General features: G+C 48.9%; 1 protein-coding gene across 1 annotated transcript in view; it reads right to left on the reverse strand.

The window, feature by feature from the left end:
• Positions 1-1,038: 1,038 nt before the first annotated feature.
• The window catches only part of ZNF407 (zinc finger protein 407), a 378,216-nt gene continuing 363,672 nt past the window's right edge, over positions 1,039-15,582 (reverse strand). Inside the window, exon 9 of the mRNA XM_006761911.2 lies at positions 1,039-2,679. Coding sequence (XP_006761974.1) covers positions 1,379-2,679 — 1,301 coding nt within the window. The 3' untranslated portion in view covers positions 1,039-1,378. The remainder of the gene's footprint in view (positions 2,680-15,582) is intronic.

The following is a 15,582-nucleotide window of genomic DNA, read 5'->3' on the forward strand; positions in this document are numbered from 1 at the left end:
TTCTAATTAAACTAAAAAGGGACCATTCCCTCTTCCTTTCCTCATGTCTGTTCTTCACAGTTTTTAGATATTAATCATGACAGAAGACGTTCTGTCACCAGAACCTGCCTGGGTCCTGTGCCCACCAGGCCGTGGAGGTGCCGGTGAGGAGCCAGTACACCCGACAGTGGGCAGAGGCAGGGGAAGCCTGTGTCAGACAGAGGCGCGAGCTCTGGTTACTTTTCACAGGTGTCCATTGGTTGACTGCTGGAAATACAACATCATCATTCTCTTTAATGCTATAGTTTTATTTCAAAGAAAAAAGAAACAGAACAAAACAACCTGTGCATGGGGGGGAGTGGATTATTTTACAATTTTGGAAAAGGAAGAAGAGCAATTTTATCGAGAAACAAATGACTGGGACGTAACCTTGTGCTCCACAGCTGCAGTGGACCCAGAGCCTCACAGACTACGCAGGTCAGGGCGGGCTGCAGGTGGGGCTTCCTGTTGGTAATGTTTAACGTCAGTCTCACACTGACATAAATTACAAATAGATCCCGCAACAATGACATAGATATGAACGTGTTATAAAAAGCAAAATATTGGTATGAACAGTATTTTCCAGAGTGCGTGTTTCATATAGAGACTTTATTATATGAAATGAAGTCAAAATTAGAAGCATTGGGTTGACTAAAACAGGGTGCATTTTAATGAAACATGAACTCCAAGGCTTTCCTTAACCGCAGGCTTTAGAAGGTTCTTTTAAGCAGAAGGCAACCAGAGCTCTGAATACACCTGCCATGTCTGAAGAGAGCAAACTGACGCGGGAGATGAAAGACAGGCTTCCTTTGGTCTGGGGACACATTTCAACAAAATGAACAGGGGTGGGTTACATCAAGACAGTAATACTTGCAGTTGCAGTTTTAACCGAATATAGAATAAAATGTGTAAACGGCTACATGCTGGGTTGCTGAGCAGACAGGTCTCAAGCCACAAACACACTGTGCTTACACGTCCACCAGTGGGGCATGGCCCTTTGAGAACTGAAGTGGGAAAACATTTGTGTGTGTGTGTGTGGGGGGCGGGTGGTGATGCAGAAAAGAAAACTCAGATTCTCCTCAGCACAATAGATAGAACAGAGGGAAAGACCTTTAACAAAAGAACCGAACAGTGAGCAGATCTGGGGTGCAGGGCCCTGCCTCCATGTGCAGCTCTGCTGCTGGCCCGCTGGCTGCACGGCTCTCATCCCTCCACTGGGGCGTCCTGGGACTGCGCGCTTTTGAGCAGCAGTGTGAACCTCGGACGGGGAGTGTGTTTGGTGCTCCTTTGAGCTACACTCATTGTTGGGCAGGGACCACTGTGTCCACATGTGCTGATCTTTCCACACATGACCTCTGCCTTAGGCTTCTTGGAGTTCGTGACTCTCTCTTTGGCTCTGAATGACTGTGGCTGCCGGGGAGCCCTCTTGGGTGTAAATGACCATGCTTGTCAACTGTTCCGTCCCACTGGGGACCATGGCCCCCGCTTGCAGGATCTCCTGCGAGTTTGCTGTCTCTATCACGGTGTGGGAGTACATGGCTGTCTCATCCTGCACCCCGGGGGGCAGTTCGGTCACAATATAATGGGTTGCGCCCTCGGGAAAGTTGCCACCGGACTCACGAACCATGGCCTGGACCAGCTCCTCGGTGACAATGATCTGTGAGATCTCCCCGTCCTGCTCGGCCAGCTCCGCATGCTGCCCGGGGGCCCCCGCCTCCTGCATGACGATCTGCGAGCCCTCCCGGGCCAGCATGTGGACCGCGCCCTCCTCGTTCACGATGACCTGGGTGACACCCTCTTTCAGCAGCTGCCCGGCCGCGGCCGAGTCACACACAGCGAACTGCAGGACGCCCTGGACCATCTTTTTGAAGGCCACCTGGGCGCGCTCCTGTGAGGCGACGACAGCAGAGGGCTGCACCACCTGGGTCAGGACCTCCATGGGCTCCATGGTAGCTGGGCTCCCCTCCATGTCCGGGAACACGTGGACCTCGGCGGCCTCAGCGGGAGGCACCTCCTGCCCGGGCAGCTGGACCAGCACATCTTTGTGGCCAGCCCTGCCCTTGTCCACAGGCCCAGCCCTGCCATCTGCCCCTCCCAACTCACTGACCGCACACAGCAGGGCGTCCAGGGCAGAGGCCGGGTCAGGCTGGGGGATGGCGCCCTCGCTGAGGTCTAGGATCTCCTGCTTGGTCACCTGCTGTATCACTGCACCACCAGGGCTGAGGGGCTCGGCCACGTGACCTTCCACTGAGCCCCCCACCACCACCACCTGGGTGGTTTCCTCTGTCATCTGCTCTGGCAGTACCGGCCCCGATGCCCCACTGCCCATGTGGGCTCCGCTGGGGCTCGTAGCAATGACCTGGCCGTCTTCCGTGATGTGCACCACGCGGGCCACCTGGCCAGCCAGTGCCAACGTCTGCAGTGTGGCTGCAGCCGTCTCCTCCACAGAGGCATCCAGGGCGAACTCCCCGTCGTAGCCCTGGATAATGATCACCTGCTGCACCTGCTCGGGCGCTGCTGCTGCCCGCCGGCCACTGCGCAGGGGCCTGTCTTTGACCGGGGACTCCTCTGCCAGCGCGGCTGCAGTGAACGGGCTGTCTGTCTCCACGAACGTGGCGCCTTGGCCCTTCAAACGGCATTCGTAGGACTTGGAAACTATGCCTGTGGGAGACAGGACTAGTTAGAGCCAGCGAATGAGTTTATTCTTAAAAGTAAAACAATTCTACCGCAGATGCTTTTGAACCTCAACAGAAACATCACTGTGAACCCGGCTCAGGAGCGGTGTCCTCTCCTGGCTGGGAGCTCACAGAGGCAGCCACCCAGGGGCCTGGCAGGCGCTCCTGGTTCAAGAGCGAATATAGCTGTGAAGGCGCAGGCCCTTCCCACATCCTGCCCTAACTGGCCCCTACAACTCTTACCCGTGTTTGCGTTCCAGTGCCTGGGAGGGAGCCAGGCTCCCTCACCTGCTGTCATTTCTAAGACTGTCAGCCACTGGAGGGAAGTGAAGATCAGTACAGTCAGCAGCAGTGTCTTTGGGCCCAGGGGAAAATCTTCCTTTAATGTCCAAATATTAGACAGGGTATATATTTGTGTACTCAGCCAAAAGAATGAAAGCCCTGCATATCAGATTCTAAAAATATGCCATCAATAAACAGCCATGGGAGGACAACACAGCAAGTATTTACTGAGCATCAACCATGCTTCAGACACAAACTTCAGTGAAAAGCCGCCTGCTTGTCCTGCCATGGGCCACCGGGCCCGACAGGATGGGGCTGCGGCAGGGCTCCCAGCTCTCAGGGTTGGAGACTTGGGCTGCCCTCTGCTTTGCGGACAGGAAGTTCCAGAAGCAAAGCTGGGACAATGGGCAGAGAACTGAGGGCCAACGCCAGGCAAGGCGGGGCCCAGGTGAGCGCACACTTGCCTTCCCCAGTGTCATCCACGATGCAGGCTGATGTTTAGTAACTGGAAATATGAATGAAAATTATAATCTTTGTTTTCATTAAAAAAGAGACTGACTCCTCAAAGAGAGTTCCTATTTTTTTCTTTAAATCTCAAAATTTCTATTGGTTTCCTTAATATCACCTCCTTCCTTCCTACATGAGAATGATCTATAAGTGATTCCCATTATTTCCATATTTCAGTGGCAACTACATTGTAGAAATATTCCACTTTACTCCCTTTAATGTGTTTTTTTTTAATCCTCACCCAAAGACATTACCCCCACCTCCACTGATCTTTAGAGAGAGTGTGGAAGCGGGGCAGGGAGAGAGAGAGAAACATCAATCTAGGAGAGAAACATCGACTGGTTGCCTCCCGCATGCTCTCCAGCTGGACGCGGGGATCAAACCTTCAACCGAGGTGACAAAACATCCATGATTCTAGCAAAATGGCCACCTAGAAACTCTGATGCACTGCTGCTGGGAATGCAAACTGGTGCAGCCACCATGGAAACCAGTATGGAGCTTCCTAAAAAAATTAAAAATGGAACTGCTTTATGATCCAGCAATTCCACTTCTGGGACTATATCTGAAGAAACTCAAAACACTAATTTGAAAGAATATATGCACTCCTATGTTCATTGCAGCATTATTTAAAATAGTCAAGATCTGGAAACAGCTCAAGTGCCCATCAGTAGGTGAGGGGATAAAAAAGCTGTGGTACATTTACACAATGGAATACTATATGGCCACAGATAAAAGAACAAAACCCTACCATTTGCAACAGCATGGATGGACCTGGAGAGTATTATGCTAAGTGAAATAAGTCAGTCAGAGAAAAACAAGTACCATATGATTTCACTCATATATTCAATCTAAAGAACAAAATACACAAAACAAAAGCAGACTCACAGAGACAAGATTGGACTGGTGATTGCCAGAGGGTGGGGTGGGGCGGGAGACTGGGTGAAAAAGGTAATGGGATTGAGGGGTACAGATTGGTAGTTGAAATACATAGGAAATACAGTCAGTAATACTGTAATAACTATGCATGGTGGCAGGTAGGAACTAGAAATATTGGGGGAAACACTTCTACAGTATACGACTATCTAACTGCTATGTTGCACACCTGAAACGGATACAAAAGATACTGCATGTCAACTGTAATTGGACAAAATAAAAATAAACGGCTCCACAAGCTGGAGTGAGCCTCTGATTTCTCGTTTACTCACCTAGCAGAGTGAAGACAACAAGGACCACTAAGGAGGCCACCAGCCAGCTCCCCCAGGGCTCTGCAGACTGTCCTGAGGTTATATGAGCATCAGGAGAGCTTTGTGGGAATCAGGCCCATGCTTACATAGACCTGTCTGTTGTGCCTGCTGTAGGGATCCCCTACCCGACCCTCCTGCTTGACAAAAAGCACCCGGCCTCAGGCGGATTCGGGGTCAGAAGAATCATGAGACCAGGTTAAAGCACTGGGATCCTACCGAGAAAGGGCTGTTCACTGTCATCCTCTCAGCTTTGATCCTCCCTGACGCTTTCTCCTCGGAGGTCAGAGACCAGGTTGGGTGGGCGGGGCACTGCTGACCTTGGTCTGTGTGCTGTCCACTGGACCCCCAGCTCTTGGCCTGCTGGGCTCAGCAGATGGCTCTGGAAAGCCCACAGCTCTCCTGGGATGGGACATGATACTTACCTTCACGATACCCTGGCCTTGGTCCTGCTGTTCCTGCCCATCCTGTCTTCCTTACACCCTGCACTTAATTTAATTTCAAGGTCACTTTCAAACTAATTTAGAGTATGAAAAAAAATGGACACAAAAGTAAAGAAGACAGCCTTCAAATCACCCCTCCCCAATTAATGACAGGAGAGAGCATACTGCCTTTTCATTAGACAACAGAGAAGCTACTGTGGTTGGGACAGACGAATATTTTACTCTTAGTTGCCTCTGAAGGAATGCTCGTGCCCAGGCACGCGGGGTCCGAGTGGTCTCCCTGCAGTCTGCACTGGACAGAGACCCTCAGGGCAGAATTACCCAGGGCCCTTCATAGCTCTGGCGATTGTGCCCTCCTGAACTACTTATTTTATCTGCATCTGGAAGTGGGTGAGGCCCCTCTAGACCATTACAGTAAACCACATGGGTAAACACTGCTGTCAGGTGGGATGCTGAGGCTCGGCAATGCCAACATCCTAACCTGCCCTCGAGCCTCGCTGTCCCAGCACAGTTCATAAACGCGAGTGCAGGTCCATCTTTTGATTCAGCAATTTAATAACTTTGCGTGTGCTGTCAGTACTGCTTTGAAAAATAGCACCTATAAAATGTAACAGCCTCAATCAGATTGAAAAAGATCCAGCCACTGAAGATTCGTCCATTCTGACCGTAATGAATTAATGTTGAGCCACGTGGAGGTTCAAGTGTCATTTAAACTAATGCGAATCTCTGCTGTGACTTTAAATTCTAACTGGATGGTGCCCGAGAATTCACTGGGCACATTGACTTCAAATTCTGAGATCTTTCTAGTAAACACGAACTGGAAAGCTCACCAGTGCAAACGGCCAATGGGCGCAGTATTTGGAAAACAGGACTGCCGTACAGGTTTGTCCTTACCTGCTCAGTCACCATGATAGCTCCAAACCCGCACCCATTTTAATGGATCTCAGATGCCCAAAATAATATCTGTTACACTTTACATTTTTCAAAGACAGTGTTAGACTTCAGGATAATAATAGCAGCTAATAGCTGGCGTGTCCGAAGCAGTTCTTTTTGGACCCGTTTCCAACAGGACAGTACATGGCCTTGTGGAGAAGGTGCAAATGAAGCTAAAATGCAGCCTAGTGCCTGCTTATGAAATTCCAGCACACTGCTCAGTTGCTTTCACAAGAGCGGAGGTACTGCCCTCCCTTCTCGTACTAAGTGCACTGAACACTTACAGCCCAGGGGGTGTGGGACGGGTTCTGGGAGGGTTGAGAACCTGCTTTGGGAAGTGATTTCTAATCAGGCTCACCTCTCCCGGAGCTCATCCTGCAGCCTGGCGCCTTCCAGCCCGTCCTTGTTGAGGAGCCAGTCTCCGGGGCTGATAGCACACACCCGACCCTGCAGGTGCCGGGGTTAAGTGGCACGCGCCTCCCCGAACCCTGCTCCCGTCTGCTGCCCGCTGTGCCCCTGGGACACTGCAGACAGGGCTCAGTCCCTGACTGCTTCCTGGCTGTGTGTGTGCTATTCTCTCCTCACTGTCATCATTTTTTCCCACAGAATAAATACCTTATGCTTTTGTTAAGCTTACATTTAATTAAAATGTACAGAATTTGTGCAGTAAACTCGAATGAAACAAATAAAACAAGGGCCCCCTCTCTTGAAGGCATACGTTGTGAATGAAAAATGTCATTACAGACTAAAAAATTTTGCAGTAAACAGGGCCTACGGAGAGAAGTTTCCCCTGTAATGACATCCATAAAATACACAAATGGCACTTTTAGTACCATCCTGAATATGGCATTTTCTGTGCTCTACACACAATCTAAATGGTTTGATCATAGAGCATAATACTCCATTGGGTTTATAGAACAATCAATGTTCCATAAAATGATGTATTTATCCAATAGTAGGCTCAGCAGTTACTGGCGGGTGACATTGCAGGACACGGGCCGGCCTCCTCGGCAGTGCGCGGCTGTAAAACTTATCTAACACCCACTTCAACAACTTCATCTCATCTGCGTCAAGTAATTTGTTGAAGCCTCAGCTTGGTTTAAAAAAAACTTGTAATAAAAATTCATAGAATTTTCAGGAGAATGAAAGCCGATGACAATAGAAAGGTCACATTGTGTCTCCACTAAAGGGGTCAAAGGTGGCTAGCAGTTCTAAAACCGAAAGTAGATTTCATGCATCGCGTAGCAGATAAAGATGGCATTAAAAAGACTTGTGTGGGTGAAACGCCTCGCACGTTAGGGAAGCTGGGCAGTATCCTAGGTGAGCCGCTCTGTGGCTACAGCCTGAATTTATTTTAAATTTCTAAGCTTCTCCTGAATGGCATTCATTTGTACACATTGCTAGGTGGCGTCTCAAACACTGTGGGTGTTTTAGACTATATTTTGGGAGGGCATAAGCTTGAAAGTGCTAGGTTGGCTCCTTGTCATAATTAAAAGCACCCTGGATGTAATACGATTAAAAATGAAATGCTCTGTGTATAAAAATTGGGGGCACACATGACTGTGGTTCTTGAGTCACATTTAATTTTTCTCAACTTCAATTTTAAGATGTAATTTTAGCAAGAGTGTTAAGAAAGCATACTTAATGTCTATTACAATGAAACAATATTAACAGATTATGTTAATAAATTAGGGCCATATATTAATGTCACAAAGTTTGTAAGTTTCTCAAATGAATGCAGGACAAATGATAAATAAAAATTCAATGAAATATAACCACCGACAAAATTCAAAGCTGGAAGTAAATTATTCTTGCAATAGCAGTTACTAATAGTTTAGCCAGTCAAATCAATAAGGAGAATTGCTCTATAGTGTATCCAGGTTTTGGAAAATAATTGTCTGGTGTAGGTCAGGACACCCCAAGGAGGGCTCCCACAGACTCCTGTGTGCACAGGTGAGTGCCTTCTGTGCTGACCCTGCACAGGAGCAGGAGTCCACCCCACATGGAAGGCTCTACACACCCATCTGTCATCGAGACTCTGGTTACAGAAACCTCTCGGTCCTACTGAAATGACAGTTTCACCAGCATTTTTCTTTTAAGAGAATGGGGAATGTGTGGGATGCAGCTGGCTGATCAATGTTTCTTTTTCACATCGATGTTTCTCTCTCTCTCTCTCTCTCTCTCTCTCTCTCTCTAAATAAAAAAGCATCTTGATAAATATTTGCTTTATACCACTCCCCCTTGCCTGCCCCCCCCCCAGATATATGTTAAAAGAATTACAGCAAAAATCTGCTCTGCCTTCAATTTCATGAAGGCCATCCTATCTAATAAAGAAGGCATATGCTAATTGACCCTCACACCATCGCAAAGACGGTGGTGCCCACAGCCAATAAGGAGGGAATATGCTAGTTGACTGCCACGCCCTCAAAGATGGAAGCACCCACAGCTACAGGATGGCGGTACCCAGTCCCCTCCAGAATCTCCCAATCCCCTAAGCACCCCAGCCGCCCAGGGCTGGCCCGAGGCGCAGGTAACCAGGGCCAGCTGAGGCTTGTGCTGCCGGCAGTGGCAGCAGTAGAGGTGTGATGGGGCGTCGCCTTCCCCTGATCACCAGGTTGCCTCCTGCCCCTGAGGGCTCCCAGACTGTGAGAAGGGGTAGGCCGGGCTGAGGGACGCCCCCCGCCCCCAGTGCATGAATTTTCATACACTGAGCCACTAGTTGTTTTATAAGAAGAGATCAGAAAAATTATTTTTCTGTGAAAAATTAACCAAAGTCCACATCATTTCTGAGAGACTATTTCAAATATATAGGACATGCTGGGCAAGTTTTCCTAAAAATTTCCAGGAAGCCTGGATACAATTTTAGATAGCAAGACTTTTAGTCTTTTTTCCTTAGTTAGCATTAGTACTGCATTTAGGGTTGGTGGTGTTTTAAGATGATCTTATAAGACCCCTGAAATAAATTCTAAGGCATTTAGAAAAAACACACAACTAAAGATAATTTTTTTCTCAAGTGGGAAATGCATAATGAGCTAGGATTCAACTTCACTGTAAAGAGTCTCCATGGGCCGAGGTATTTCCATGGGCACTGATGAGTAACAATAAAAGACAACAGTTTACCTTTAGAGTCACAAACCCTAAGAAATTGGCTTCTACAGAGGATCATTTTCCTGCAGGAAGCTCCCGCAGTGGTAGGAGCCCTGCCTGAATGCACATCTCACTCCAGAGCTAGGCGTGGTCTCCCATGTGCAGGTGGCAGCTCTGGGAGGGACTCTGATCTTGTCACTGACCACTAGGAGCACGTGTCTCCGGTACGGGGGCGGGGGGGCGGATGAGGAGGGAGGGGCTGTCAGGGTCCATCACTGGGCCTTGGGCTCTGTGCACATCTGGATGGTGAGGTCAGCCCCAGGCCACTGGGAGGGGACTGCCTTGGACGCTTCCCCTTTCTCCTTCCAAGAGCTCCACCCTTGGAGTGCAGGGCCCTAGGAACCCAGCCCTCACCCTGCCTCCCTGTGTAGCATGTGAAATGTAAGACGTCCGCCACATTCCTACCTTCAGGAACCCAGGGCCTCGGGGAGTCTTCCTTCAAAGATTCCCGGTACCCTGCAGCCTAGCCCACTGACAGTCAAGGCTGACTCCGCTGGACTTAATTAAAACAGGCAGTGACATTCCTGTTCCTTATGGAATCCCCAAATCAGGAATCCCAATGACCTTTCCCTAAGTGCCCTCTGAGAGTCTTATAAAACTCCCAATACAGATAACACAATCTTAGGAGACAAGGCCTATATTTCAAAAGTTGTACAGGTTACAGACAATTAAAGGAAAAAATATGCAAATAAGGCCAGCCAACCAGGTCCTGGGCACTCCTCCAAGGGGTGGACCAAACGTGTCTCATTTTGTTTTCCTGGCAACCCTGTAAAAAGATCACATTCCTTTCCGTAGGCACGTTCCGATTTCCTGCGTATTACAGCATCTTCATATCTTTCCCGGGGAAACAAGAAGAGACAGACATTTGTCTTCATTGCAGACACTTTTGCATGAAGGTAAAAAGCAAACCGCTCCTCGGTAACAGCACAGAGGCACCATTAAAATCAAATTTACAGTAAACAGACCCGCAGCTGGGGCAAAATGCGCACCGTTAGTATTTTAATTATCAGCAAAGCTTTCGGAGCTCTAACATCTGCTCACAGCCGAGGGACACAGCTGCTGCCTACACTGAAACAATGCGGATTCTCCACATATTCAAATGGGTCGGCTGTGCTGGGCACATAGCTCTCCCTTCCCGTTCAGCCGGCAGGCAAGTGTGAGGGTGCCCTGTGCATCCAGAGGATAGGAACCAGGAAGGCCCGATCTCTACCAAAGTCTGAGATCCAACGACAGAAGGGCTCCTTGAGTCTGGGCAGTGAAACACTTTGAGATGGTGCTGAGGTCACTCATCACTTGGGCGCAGCCGCCAGGCGTTGAGGACCTGACTCTTGTGCTCAGAGATTTCTAGGACAAGCAGAGTAAACTAAGGCCACTGAGAGCCTGCCGACTGAGCCTGTTAATGTAAGAGAGAGCGGGGGGCACGGGCCTTCCTCAGACCTTTTCAGGTTGACTCAGAGACAGCACTGGGTGTGTCTCTGATGTGCGGCTGGGCCTAGCCCTCAGCCTTTGTGTACATGGAGACAGCACAAAGGAGGTGGTAGGGCCACGGTCAAGGTGGAAATAAGAATGGATTTCCATGTTAACCAGTGAATATTACAACCTTTACTTTTAAAATCTTTCTAAATATCAGTTAAACTCCTATGTGAAAACTGCAGCAAAACTACATACCTGGAATAATAAAGTTTAAAACCGGTTAAAAATACCAAACAGAAGACAAATGATAAGGCTTGAATCATTGTGCTGAGATGAGCAGAATGAACAAAAATGAACTTACAAATTACAAGGTTAGTGGAATGCCAGCAATGGCCCCGTGGGTTGATCAGACAGTGACTGTCCGTGTCGCCTCCACATGCCGGGCAGGTTTTCTAATGGGAAGTCATGAAGATGCAGCACCTGGGGCGGGACACAGGGCCAACTGCAAGGGTGCCTGTGTGTCTAGAGTGATGCATCCCATGGTCAAGTCCTTAAGCAAATGCCCATGGTGTGCACTTGAAAATGGGTACGTGCTTAGCAAGGTGGCATTACAGTTGGGGGACAGGGCTGTTTCGGAAACTTGGAACCCATCTCTCTAAAGTTATTCGTTCCCTAAGGAGTCTCCATGCTTTGGTAACTGGGCAGCCCCAATTGCCTCTCCACTGAGACAGTGTTTTACAATGGATGCTACTGCAGCCCTCAAGCACATAACCACTGCACCAGGGTGTCACTCCACGAGGGGCACACACGCGTGCCCAGGTGATACACAATCCATAAGGACCTTCTGGAAGATGTTTTGCAGAGACCAGTGATGTGCACAAGTGTGCAATTCAAATCACATGGAATCAAAGCTCAGAGTTCCCATGAGCGTGGGGACGTGATACAAGTGACACGGTGTTCCTATGGCCACACAACCGGTGGCCTGCATGGAGTCACCAGCAACAAAGCTCAGGATAGAACATAGGGTGTGTCCTGGTGGCTGCTCTTGCCTGGGAATGTCCCAGGTCACACACACAAAGCTACAGGTCCAGAGCTTCCAGGGCCGTGGGCAGAGAAGGCAGGCTCCCCTAGCTGCTATGATGGGAGACGGGTCCTTCTCTCCTCATTGCTTTCTGTGATCAACAGGTGCCTCATCTTGATACTCGAGGGGGTGAGCCAATCAGTAGTGAATGCATGACTCCTAGACAATAGTGACCCGCCCCCCATCTCCAATCCTCCCAGGTCAGTTCTGTAAATCTGGGACAGTAGGCTGGTTGTGTGCATTGCAAGTGAGAGAGGGTGCTCTCTGCGCTCCGGGGTTCACCAGCCCCTCCCATCAGAAGCCTCTACAGGGCCCGCACCTGGGCCAGACTAATGCCTTGCAGCTGGAACGAAGTCTGCGACCCAAGCTGAGCGACACGTGTTAATTCTTTAACAGCTGTTCAAGTTTTTAAGGCATAAGGCATTTAAGGAATTAAAACCTCTGAGGTTCAGAGTTTACTTCCATTTCAACTCTTCACTCCCCCTGGAGCCTTGACTTAGATCTCCTCCCCATCATGCAGCTTGAGTGTAATTCCCGAGTCTCACTGGGGCTTGTTACCATGGGAAGTAGGAGCACACAGTAGACAGTCCTAAGGAGGAGTCCACGCGAGGCAGAGGAAGGCAGGGACCTACCTCGCTCAGTACCAGGCTTAGAAGGAGAAATACCCAGTGAGGTCAGCAGCATGACTACTAGCATAATGGTTGGTTCTCCAAAGGTGATTTGTGCCCGATGCCTTAGGTGAGAGGCTGCCGAGTGGGAAGCTGAGCTATTCGACACCAAGAGATTTGCTCCGGCTCCACCACGCCGACCTCTGCCCAGCCCTTCACACAATTTATTTGGCCCACACATAGCTTGGACACACTGAAGGAGGAAAGGCACATCGGGGAGGAAAACACCAAATCCCGAAAAGAGTTTTTTAGATCAAACCTTCACAGAAAATGTGTACCTGGAGAGAAAGCTCCCCGCCCACCCCCCACCCCCCCCTTTAAATTCAACACTCTGAAAAGGAACTATAAAGGAAGGAGGCAGTTAGCACAGAGACCGCACAGCCACTCAGCGGGTGGAGCCAAAGGCAGTCTGTTCTGCCTGTACCACATCCCCACGTGGCTGGTGGGGGTGGGACTACACTAGCCGTGGGCAAACTACGGCCCGCGGGCCGACAAAAACACTCCATCCATGCTTTTGTTCCGGCCCTCCGGTCCAGTTTAAGAACCCATTGTGGCCCTCAAGTCAAAAAGTTTGCCCACCCCTGGACTACACCGTGCTGACAGCCACGCTCTGGAAGTGGACTGGCTCAACTTTCTGTCGGATTATGATTTTAACTTTAAGAACCAGACTATTAAACTATAAGACAGTTGGAAGGTGAAGCAGTGGTGGCTAGAGTGGGCGGAGGGACCCTCAGCTACTGGGCCCCACTGGTCTTTGTGAGAAGGCGCAGGGTTTGAAACCAGGGTTACATTTCTCTCAGGTTCCCCTCCTGGTGGAGTACGTGACTCTATGACAGTGCTGACTGCTGCAGGGACTGATGAACGACATGTCCCCCACCACTGCTGAGGCTACGGAGGCCCCCCTGTTGACTGTCACCGTGAACTTTCCCAGTGGGAGGGTGCAGTCAATGCCTGCCTGTGGGTCATGAATGACAAACATTTTCTTAAGTATCTGACATACCTCCACCTCCACAACACAGCAGTTGACTGTCTTACTTCGATTGGGAAATTAATGGGCTGACTGTAGCACTGCAGCTCAAATGGACTTACAGTTATCATATTTGGCCCCATGTGATTTCATATAAGAATTACTTCTGATCATCTGAATGGAAACTCAGAAACATTTAATCTGGCCGGTTCACCACATGCAAAAATACCATGCGTTCGGATGGGAAATGCCCATGCAGGAAGAAAATGAAAGCTGACATAGGTTTAATGAAACAACAGGGCACAATTCTGAGGCTCACACGAGTGTCCACTGGCTCCTTCTGGTGAAAAGCGTGCTCCCCTGGCCCATCTCATTCCTGCAGGATCTGCAGCCCAACACAAAGCCCTGTGGTCTGCTAGCATGAAACCTCATGAAATTACTCAAGATTCTCGACATCCAAGTCCCCATGTTTTAAAAAGAGCAGGGTGCAGGGTGACAAGTATTATAGCTGCGAATAAACAGTGCGGCGGAGAGAGGCGCGATCAATGGAGGCCCAGACTCCGCATTCACGAAGCAGCCGTGTGAATAGCACTGCAGAGAACAAAAGACAGTGACGATAAAATTGGGGCTTTTGTTTCATAAGCTGGCACAGATGGGCCTGGCATGCTTCATGTTTCATTTTCATGAAAATTCAGCCACATTTCAGGGCAACATCTCCACTGTTTGCAGGCAAAGGGGCACACGCAGGAGGCCGACGATGTGCCAACTGTTTTGCTGAATGCCCCGACTTGAGCCAGAAAAAGGAATTAAACACGCTCTGGGGTGAGTGCTTAGAATCTCATGTAAACAATGTAAACGGAATGGTTCAGTTATTAACAGGCATGTTAATTAAAACAAGTGACTATTAATTTCTAGTTAGACATCGAGTTCTAATATAAAACTTTCTGTTGAGATGACCATAGCTACATATCACACACTTGTAAGTGCACACACGCACAATACTTTTTTCCTAATCAAGCTGAAAAAACTGTCACTCCTCATTCAGACACACATTGCTACCCTGCATCCCTTCACTGAATGACAATATCTTAGAGGGAGGGTCTTTGCCACCATGGCATCTGCACCAATGTGCTTACACTGAATGCTGAGTGCGGCGGTAACCAATGCAAGTGCCCAGAGAACCCTGATGGACAAACATCTTCAGTCTTGGCTCCAAACAGTAGGTACATAGTGCCCTTTTAAATAGCACCACATGTAACAATCAATGATAGCTTTTTTCCCCAGAAACCAGTCAAATATCACATGGCTTTAGTCATATCTGGAATGTTTAAGTAATTTACTTCCAATGCAATACAATTAATATATTTCACACCACCTATCTTAAACAGAACAATGAAAATCTCATTGTTACTAACAATTTTCAAACCTTAGACAAGGGCCATGGAAATGGTATTAGCACAGATCTGGTTCCCGATCGGGAGTGTGACAGGTTGCTCCGAATACGGGCAGAATAAGAAATGATGAAACAATGCAGCAAAAACTGAACGACGAAAACCTAAATCAGCCTGAACATGCTAAGGTGACAGGGTCCATGAACAGTATGGAACCTTCTGGTGGCTTTTTGAAGTCAAAGCCGGAACTATCAAGGCATCCTGCTCTAAGGGCCTGTTCTCCTTATGGAAACAACACCCTTCATGATGCTGTACGTAAGCAAGTTAACTCTGCTTCTGCTCAAAGGGAAGACATTCTCCCCAATACCATGACACACTTCTGAAAACGGACCTAACACTAACTCTGTAATTACGAAAACTGTCCCTCAGGCCCTCAAGGTGCCAGGACAAGGCCCACCGTCTTACTGCTGGGACGTCTGCAGTGGTGGACAAGCTCATGCGGCCATGGCTGCACGTTTCTCAGGCCTTTCACAGCAGCGTACAGCAGACGCCAGAGAGTAAAGGTGGCCAAACTTGTTCACAACTGCCCAGCAGCTCCGAATGTCCCAATGTCAACTTAGCAATTAAAAACGCTGTGACTGTGACAAAACTGGCCGTCTCCACAACAACACTTTCACGTCCTGATATCTGTCGATTATTTAGACAGTTGGAGGCTGGGTCTGATATCAGACGCAAGGCACTGTACTTGGCCAGTGAAGCATTTTTTCCCAGTAGCTCAGGCAAGGCTGCTTTCTGAGGGCAGTTTATTAAATGTGA

The sequence above is a fragment of the Myotis davidii genome, unplaced genomic scaffold, assembly GCF_000327345.1.
Source record: "Myotis davidii unplaced genomic scaffold, ASM32734v1 scaffold96, whole genome shotgun sequence".
NCBI classification, from domain to species: Eukaryota; Metazoa; Chordata; class Mammalia; order Chiroptera; family Vespertilionidae; genus Myotis; species Myotis davidii.